Raw genomic sequence first — 9,837 nt, 5'->3', positions numbered from 1 at the left:
CATGTTCATCTTGGAGTCAATGATGACCCCCAGATCCTTTTCTGCCTCTGCACTGACAAGAAAGGAGTTTCCCAGCCTGTAGGTATGCTGTTGGTTCTGTTATCTGAATTAACTTATTCTTCTGTTATTTGTTTAACTTTTTGTCAATAAATCAATTTCAGGTATCTCATTTGCTGTAAAATTACAGAAGCATAAACTATATTATATCAGTACGCTTCAGAATTAGAATTATTGGCTTTGTAAACAGCCTGGCTGAGAATTGGCTCGTGTCCACCATATCCTGTTTCAGATATCACAGGAGTGCTCATAGATAGTTCAGAGTTTGAGTATTTTCCCAGGGACTTAGCAGCAGCTTGAATTGTTTTGCCCAAATGCCTTTAGTACAGTCAAGAAGTTTTTGGTCACCGTAAGTGGCAGGCAATATTAGATAAGCTTGAGTAACAGCCTTAAATCTTTTTCTCTCAAAACATATTTTACTGTAGTTGAAATATATATTAGACAAGTGATGTTGATTTAAAAATCATATGGGAACCAGTAAGGATTTGTTTTCCTTTGCTGATGTTATGGGCATCAGGGTTTGGGTTCTTTGTTGGTTGGTTTTGACGGGGGGGAGGGTTGCCTTTCTCAGAAGCATTGGGGATTTTGACTGGGGTATTCCAGTGCTCCTGCTGGGACTGAAACTGGGACTTTCCAGATTAAGGAGGTCTTGCCCCTTCACTCATGGTCAGTTTGATTGCCATGTTTAGGGTCCGGATGCAATTTTACCCCATAGCCAGATTGGTGTAGATTGTGGGTGGTTTTTGCCTTCCTCTGTAGCAGGAGGTATGACCCTCTTCCTTTGATTTCTTAAGTGCATTTTAACAATCCTTGTAATAGCAGGACATTGGCAACTGTTGTTGCCCTGTTGTACCTGTATCAGATTAGGATGCTAAATCTTGTAATTATGCAACAAGGTTGGTTGTATAGTTCTAGCAATAGGTTAGACAAGGATTTGTATGGAAAGATTTGGATAGGGATGATCTTGCCTCAAGCAGGGGGTTGAACTGTATGACCGCCAGAGGTCCCTTGCAACTTTTACTTTTTTATGTTTTGCTGGGGGGTTTTTCTCCTTACAGTTGTGTCAGATAATAACTACGTTCGTTTCTGAATGAGACTAAAATAGAAATGGAGGACCCCCCTGGCTTTTTTTAGATTGCTTGCTTTGGGGAAAGCTTGGACAAGATAGTGGGGCATGTGTTACTTGGAGGGTAGAGACTCGAGGAAAATTTTCCCTCTGACAGTCCAGATTGTGAGTCATTTAAACCCTGTCTGCATTAGGGTTAGCATTAGCTGTTATAAACCATCCCATGGGGTGAAACATGGTGAAGTTGTCTTGACTTCTGATTGGACTTGAACTCCTCAGTCTTGGGTACTCTTGTGAATTTGTGCTCTTTGGAACCGATGTGAACCAGCGGCAGTATGTGAGGTAAAGGTTGATGTGGAGAAAAACATTCAGGCTGGGTTTTCTAAGGTGTCACCCTGACTTCTCCTCTGAATTCACTGGTAAAAACTGTCTGACTTCAGTGAAAGTTGGGCCATTGTGATCTGCTTTTGAAAATCCACTGTAGATTCACTCCTTCCCCATGTCAGTTTCCAACCCTTACTGGTTTATGGTGTGTGCACGTTAAAGACTGTTTCTACATAAAGCACAGAAATGGTAGCACTTAAACTAGCTGCCCTCCACCTTGGAGGAGGAAAGGGGTGTAGGAGTCTGAAATCTTTTCCCCACTTTGGGCCAGCATGGGGACAAGCATGGCCCTGCCTTTAGCAGGGGTTGGACTAGATGACCTCTTGAGGTCCTCTGTCCACCCTATTTGAATGTGATTCAGCCTCCATTTGTTGACCTCCAGAGCATGATAGAAATGTTTTCTTGTCTGGGCTTGCCTTGCAGGACAGTAGAAGGGAATATAGGGGGAGATGTCCCAATAGGGTTTTAATAGAGGCATTTTTCCAGTCTCAGTCCCAGTCCTGCAGATTGCTTATGTAGATCAGCTCTTAGTTTTGCATGGAAGCCCAGATGATATCAGGTTCTGTCACTGGGGTGCACATGGAACAAATTGTTTTTTATGGTCCAGGCCTAATTCCTCTGGCCCATCATGTAGGAAATGGACTTGAAGTATATATGGGCAGCATGCAGGCAGCAGAAATCTCAATGGCAGTCAATTAGGAGGCAAGACTCTCTGGTTTTTATTCATTCTAAACATCATATTCTCCATGGGAATACCAGTAACATAAAGTAGGTTGGTCATCAAGTAACTATAATTGCTTCTGGGGAGCCATCCTGTCTGCCTTGGATGCTCTGTCAGTGCCATGTTCCAAATTTGAATGCACTTTCAGAGATGGTTTTTTGATATCTTCCCACATGTTCATAGACTAAATTACATGTAGTACTTGCTGCTATTAATTTTTGTCCTTCCTTTGCACTGTTCAATACTCTATAAGGGCCATATCATGGAGGATTGATTAATGATGAGGGAGTCCTTTATTTATTTTTGTTTATAGCATTCAGTTGAAATATTTATCAGAAGCTGACTGGAAAAGTGCTTTCTTTATCAGCTGTTTGTATTGTTCCAATTTTTGCAGCTCTTCTCTGTAGCAGTCTTTACACTTGTTTCAAATGCATTGTCCTGGTATAGTTCATCAGTGGTTTGTGTTTGCTTCCACAGGTAGCTGTATCCAGTTGGGTGGCTGGCAGATCCAAGGGTTACCATGAAGTTTTCAGGACCCCTGGAGAGCCAGAGATTGTCTCTCCTTCTGGAGATGGCAATCTCTAGGGAAGCCCAGATGTGGAAAGTACATGTGCCCAAAATTCAGCCTAATCAGGTAACATCTCTCCTCATTCATTACAATAAAAGGCTCAGTCAAGCACGGGGGATATTTTCTGGCATATTTTTCAGTGAACAACTGAACCTGTTATGTGATAAATTATGCTGCTGTTTGGGGGAGGTTAACTTTTAATTCAGTGTAGTGACTAATGCCTTGTTTCAAGAAAATATCAGGAGTCTAAGGTACAGAACATACTGTACAGGATACAATGTTAAACCACTGCTGGCTCTTCTAGAAGTCATTGCATACACTAGCTTAATTAAACTGACTATGAATTGCATAAATAATTAAGAGGCAGTTGCAATGGGCAGCTGACACAATAATTTTGAAAAGAAACAACGTTGGTAGGTTAAGTTCTTCTTATACTAAGGTGGTTGATGCCCTTGTGACTTTCCACACAATTTGTCTTTCCAACAATTAGTATTGTTGCTGCTGTTAGCTTGTCATACAAATTCTTTCTGGAAGTTTCATATTCAAAGATGGGGTCTTATTTAACCATTCTTGCTTCTGCTGAGCCATAACTCAGCTGGTGAACAGCTTGTGTAGCCCGTTAGACTTCAGGGGAGCTGTACCAGCTTGCTCTAGCTGAGGATTTGGTCTGGTAAATCATATTCTAGCCAATGATTAACCCCACAGAAATTGGTGGGACTTGGTGTAGTGGGTCCAACTTGTGTCAGGAAGGGTTTCAGAATTGCTTCCATAGTTGGAACATAAAGGATGTTTCCAGTTGTCCTACCCATGGAAAACATTGGTCTATTTATTGCTGGACAACTTGTGAACTGTCCATTTTGGTTTAAACAAAATGTTGTAACATGAGATTACACCTTTCTGGATCTCATATGCTGAAAACTCATTAAATCAGGTTAAAGTTTATGTGTTTACATATGTATATAAACATACATATGAAATCATAAGAACAAGGGGTCATATGTATGGGTCTGCCATGGAAGAATAAAATGACTTGTATAGCCACTAGGTATCTGAGAGTGCTGGTGGCATAAAATATTTTCTTCCTATCCCTGGCAGTTCATGAGATACTAATAGTTTCAATTTAGCCATGTTCATTTTGGCAGTCTTTCAGTCAACCTTTGTTCTGAATTATTCTACACATGCTGTTGTTATCTGAAACATGGTCATATTCTATTCCCCAGCATCTATTCATGTCCTTGAAACGGTCTCCACATCCTCAAACTTCAGTTATGGAAAATAATTGTTCGTCTCCCAGGACATTTGGAAAAATCTGCATTGCTTATCAAATCCTGGAGCTCAGAAGTGAAATTTTCCATTCCCTTTTTACAGATGTGGACTAAGAACAAACTGTTTTGATAGGATGATTTGGCTTCCAAATGAGATCAGGCATGTAAGTGTACAGGATCTAATTAATACAGGAGCATACAGGAACTGAAAGCACCCTGCAGTTTTGCCTTTGGGAGTGAGGATCTGGTTTGAATCTCCAGGTGGCATTTTGTACTCTAATGCTAATTTCCCTCCTCCCAACTTGGAGATATCTTTGTGCTAGAATTTAGGTCTCTGGAAATAGAGTAAAAATTGTATACAGTGTAGTGTCTCTCTAACTATATTTGAGATAGGATGGGAAAACCCCACTAAACCTTTTAAACTAAACCTGGGTAATTTTTGAAAAGCTTTGTTCTCTGATAATAATGCATGCTTCTCTCTCTCTTCTTCCTTGGACATGTGCTACACTGTTTCAGCATGTCCCGAGGGCTGTTCAGTCTTGGAAAAGGAAAAGTTTGCTTATCCAGTGCGACCTTCCATTTTGCTAACACCGTTAAGATGTGTGTTCATATTTCTGTTTTTCTTGTTTTGGGTCTTTGCTCAAGGGAGAGGGGTGGGAGCACCCATGGTTACGATCTGTTGTAAAGTCTGGTTGAAGGGCAGTTTTCATGTTAATGAGTAACTCTGTAACAGTCAACAGTTTATGAACCAGCAGTGCTTTAAAAAAAAACAGCCACTTTTCCTTTTGTTTCCCTCTTCCTGCTTGTTGTACTTCTTTCTTGTTTTTCTTCCTTTTTATCCACTCCTTATGCTGTCTTTTCTTTATCTCTTCCATAAGATGAGAAGAATCGGGAGATGCCATTTCACGCTTCCTCACCTCCCTGCTTTTAAATAACTTTTACTGTTTGATGTTGGGCCAGATAGTTTACTTTTGTGTCCTTGGGTACCCCATCTCTAAAGTTCAGATTGTTACTTCTCCAGCTTTGTAAAGTGACTAATGGGTGGAAATTTCTCTTAAGTACAAAGTAGCATTGTTGGTTTTCCTGATGTCACCAGGCAAATGAAGGAGATAATGCTGCATATAAATTTTTGCACTATCTCCACCAGACCAGAACCAAATGCTACGTGCCAGCACTGTTGGAGACTTCAGAGAAGTGGTTTCATGCTGATACAAGCCACAAACATCCCAACTAAAGTCAGTGGAGTTACACTTGAGTCAAATAACTGTACCCAAGATGACACTTAGGACTCATATCCCTGGTGGCATGGTTACCCCTTTGTAAGGGGCCTCTAGCACTAGTAAAGGTCACCAGCTCACGGACAAGAAGTGCAACAAGTTCTTTGGGTAAATGTGATATCTTTTATTAGATCAGTTAAATAGTTGGGGAACGTGTTCTTTGCAAGCTTTCAGGCACAACCACCCTTTTTCAGGCACAGGGAGTGTCTGTCTGCTGCTGTTTGTATACTCTCCTTGGTGGAATAGAAGAGCACACAACACACCAGCACACTCTTCCCTATGCCTGAAGAAGGGTGGTTGTGTCTGAAAGCTTGCAAAGAACAATTTTTCTCAACTATTTAGTTGATACAATAAAATATATCACATTTACCCAAAGAACTTGTCTATGTCCTTAGACCTACACAACTATAACCAACACCCCATAACCAGCTCACAGAAGAAGCCAAGAAGAAGAAAGAAGCAAAATCGATTGGGGGAAGAGCAAAACCCAAGACTTCAGTAACTGTTTTCATTCACCAGGTGAAATTGTTTATCTGAATTTTGAGGCATTAAAACCTCACAACACTGTTTGCCAGTAAGATGATAGCTTGGAGTTGTCAAAAGATCCTAAGGGGATTTTCAGTAGGATTTTATTACTTATATTTCAGTAGAACCTTGGAATCCATTGTTTTGCAGCACTTAACACTACATCACAGAGATGGTTTCTGCCCTCCATGAGCTTGCAATCTAAAGGAAGAGGCAGCAGCAACTGGAGGTAGACTGAAAGGAAGCAATAATACAGTGCCTACTGTGTCAGCTAGTAATGGTCCAGCTGCCTACGTGGAATTAAGGGCTTTTCCTGTTGGTCAAAGGATTTGGGATCCTGATTCACTCTGGCCCCTTGAAAAATCCCAGCTACAATGCTTACATTTATGAGGTTGCAATGATGAGAGAAAGGCAAGAGACTAAACTGAAATGGTATTGCTGAAGTAGCTGGCCAGATAAATGCACCATCTCGGCTGCAGAAGCCAGGCTTGAGAGCAGATGGGAGAGCAGTCTGCTGCTGGCCTTGTCTAGGATTAAGGAACATTGAGGGGGAGAGGCTTGATCATTAGTTGTATTTCTTTAAACAGTGCTAAAACCATAATCCAGCTCTCTAAAAAAAAATAATTTCCTTGACATTCTAGCAATTAAATAACATTTATATCAGCATCATAATTATCACCCAAGAGCCTTAAAAATTGTATCTAGGAAATCACAATATCTGGCTTGGCAGCCCTGATAAGCAGTCGGAGGCAGTAGTAAGTTCATTCAGCCATCAGCAGAGAAAAGCTCTTTGACCATCTCCAAGATGGGACCTGCAGTTTTCTCTACAAAGCTTCAGACAACTGGCTGCTTGGGGGAACTGGAAAGCAGAATCGCTTTAATGCACATTAACCCCTGGGAATGTCTGAGAGTCACCTGCCTGTGATTAGTACTGCAGTCACCTCTCCTGTGTGCGCTTACTGACCTCTGCTGTTGCTTGTTCAGCATACCATGGAGTCAGTCAGCCATCCTCTTGAGTCCATCTGCGTTCTGCAGTTGTATTAGTTTCAATTTCTCACGTCTAAAATCTGTCACAGGAACCTCTAGCTCTTTGATGCTGTTGAAAGGCAGGCCCATTTGGAAAATAAGCATCTACAAGGAGTTAGACAAGAAGTTGCAGTAAAAAATCCTGTGGGGTATACTAGTAGTCTGTGAGGGCAGATGGTACTGAGTGACCTCCTTTCTATCTTCACTTGTGCTGTTCTATTCAGCTAATAATCTATTCACTTCTGAAATCCCAGAAAGATCCCTGCTTTTTATACTTGCACAGCAGATCAATTCATACTAATCTCTCTCTGAACTCTGGAAAACAAGACTCCAGAATGGCATCTCCCCTCAGAATAGGGGGAAGAACAAGAAACAAGCAGCTACTTTGACGCACCACCTTTATCTTTACAGCATCCCAGTGGGAGAGAGCTGTGATGGACCCTTTTTATAGATGGTGTGTTGAGGCCTTGACACACAAGTGGTGTGTCACAGGAAGCAGACTCCAGATTTCACAGTCAGAAGGGACCAGCATGGTCAAGCTCCACTGTCTGTCCCCTTATTCCTTTAAGGCTGCTCACCATTGGCTCCTTGGCATCTATTATTAGAGGTGCAGCACTAACTTACAGGAGCAGAAGCACCATAACAGCGTCTTGCTTTATGCCCAGTGTGTAGAGGTGTGTATCTGGAGTAAGCAGGTTAGAGAGAGAGATGAGATAAGAATCTGACACAGCAACGTCAGTCTTCATACTGGCACGTTAGCATGGCTGGTTCCAAGTACAGGCAGTAGGGTGCAGACAGAAGTGACAATTTTTGCCTGATCTGGCCCCAGAAAGCAGTCTATAGCTGTGACCAAGCACTAGCGCGTGGCTGCAGACAGCTGCAAAAAAGGCCAATCCGATGAAAAATCAGGCCCCTGGCTGCATTGAGGTATCAGATAAAGATGTTTCAAATTGTAGCGTCTTTTGTAAGTTGTGGCTTCCCAGCTCCTGCTGTTGTTGGAAAGGAAGCAGAGGAAGTTTAGTCTGGGGGCTTTTCAGCCCCCTGGAGGGTGGGGTTGAGTATATTGGTGCCCCTCCTCTCCTGAGGTGGGAGGGTGGAGTTCACCCACTCCATCCTTCAGCACCAGCTGGCGAGCCCCAAGAATGAGCTCTATCTGCTGCCTTTCCCCACTCCTATTCTGAAAACAGCTAGTATTGGTAGAGAGCTGTGGCTACTGCTATGGATACCTGGGCAGCTAAATTCCCCTTCCCACTGGAACCAATAGTGAACTTGTTTGGTTCGAGGTGACCTTGTTACTTAGAACCCCCTTTTGCAGAAATTGTTGTGTTACAGCTGGGAGCAGGACTTCTATCTGCATCCTTTATGAATAGATGACTCTAAATGCTTAGCTCTGGTGTTTACTGTACTTCTCTGCTTTGGGCAGCTTGTCAAGGCCCTGACAGCTGTTTCAGAGAAATGGTGTCCGGACACTTCAACCACATCTATCTGTTGCCAGCAAGCCCCTGTGAGAAATGCTTTTGCCCTTAATACCTGAGATGTTTTCCATGTAGCATGTTCTGAGGTTTCAGGATTTCATGCAGCTGCCTTTTGGCTTTCTGCTGGAGGGCCTGTTGGGCTGCCCCCTGAGCCAATCCTTCTTGGGCCCCGGTCCAGTAGAGTGCTGAGGACTGGAGCTGGGTCACCACCCCTCACCCTGCAACAGTTGGAACCTGTTGGCTCAGATGCAACAAAGGACTTAAGCCTTTGCTTATCTAAAGCAAATGCCTGAAGTTCCCCTGAAGTCAGTGGCACCGCTGGCTGACTAAAGCTCAGCATAGATTTGTGTGCTCTGTTTTGGAGCCAAAGTGCTGGTCCCTTGCTGAGCTCAGCTGTGAATATGCAGCCACACTCTCCACATTGAGTTGCCCAAGCTGGTGGTGTGCCATGTCAGGGAGATTAGCTGTAGCTGGATGTGTGGGTTCCCTACATCTAATCCTGGGCTTAGACACAAGTGAGCCATGGACTTTTTGCAGAGAAATACTTTAGGGGGAGCCAGGAGATGAGGACTGGAGGCAGCCAGCAGGAGCCAAAGGGTGAGTGAGGCTGTCACTTGGGGAACTTGCCACATCTCCAACATCTGATTTCATCCCGTGTATTTTCTCTGATCCGCAGCAAGGGCTGGTTCTTCATGCTGGCTGAAGATTTGGCCAGTAGACTCTTTTTATATTTAAAAAAAAAAAAAAAAAATCCCTTGGAAAATCACAGGACCAATCTAATTGTCTCTTTATGGTGAAGACTTTGATGGGTGCTGCCTGGCAGCAACCAACAGGAGCTCTGCTTCAGTTTACCACTGCTGCATTCAAAATTAAAGCAAAGCTGGTAATTGTGATGCTTGGCTTGGTTTTCTGTTGTGTGGGGGCTGATTTGTGTCGCACTTTCCCAGGCTGGGAGCAAGCATTGCTAGTGATTGATGTGCATCAGCCAGCAAACAACCTCTGACTTGTGTGACAGGTAAGCATCATGAGAAATCACTTCCAGGCGAGCAGTTTCAAAGCTAGAAGGGGCTTTTCTTTTGCAGTTGGAAGGGACTTTTTAAATATTTATCCACCCCAGCATTTTTTTTTCTTTTCGTTTAAGTCTGTGGATCAAGGTAGGATGGCCTAGCTGCCGACTCTGTTGTGTAGCTTCTCTTTCCTTGCTGCATTGGTGGGGTTTTATGCAACACTTCTCACATGTACTACAGACATGGATATTTCACTGGTCACTCTGTCAAGGTATAGGAGTATCCTGCCCAGCTTTCTCTGAGAAAATCCTTAGTGGTGTATTTGCTGTACCTGGTAGGAAGAAGCTTACCCACTTGCTCTTTCAGGGCTAGGAAGTCTTTACCAGGGCTTCTGCAATTGCAATTCAAAACTAAATTAGAATTTTTTGTATTGGTTGCTACTGCAGAAAAGACTATAAGCATCGCT

The 9,837-nt window shown here is 42.9% G+C and overlaps 1 protein-coding gene across 1 annotated transcript in view; it reads left to right on the top strand.

The window, feature by feature from the left end:
• The window catches only part of CCNI (cyclin I), a 59,732-nt gene that overhangs the window by 31,731 nt on the left and 18,164 nt on the right, over nt 1-9,837 (top strand). Inside the window, exon 2 of the mRNA XM_019534244.1 lies at nt 2,706-2,862. Within this exon, the coding sequence (XP_019389789.1) occupies nt 2,749-2,862 (114 nt within the window). The 5' untranslated portion in view covers nt 2,706-2,748. The remainder of the gene's footprint in view (nt 1-2,705; nt 2,863-9,837) is intronic.

This window comes from Crocodylus porosus, unplaced genomic scaffold (assembly GCF_001723895.1).
Source record: "Crocodylus porosus isolate Cpor-Errol unplaced genomic scaffold, CroPor_comp1, whole genome shotgun sequence".
Lineage (NCBI taxonomy): Eukaryota > Metazoa > Chordata > Crocodylia > Crocodylidae > Crocodylus > Crocodylus porosus.
This window is presented reverse-complemented; position numbering and strand designations above follow the sequence as displayed.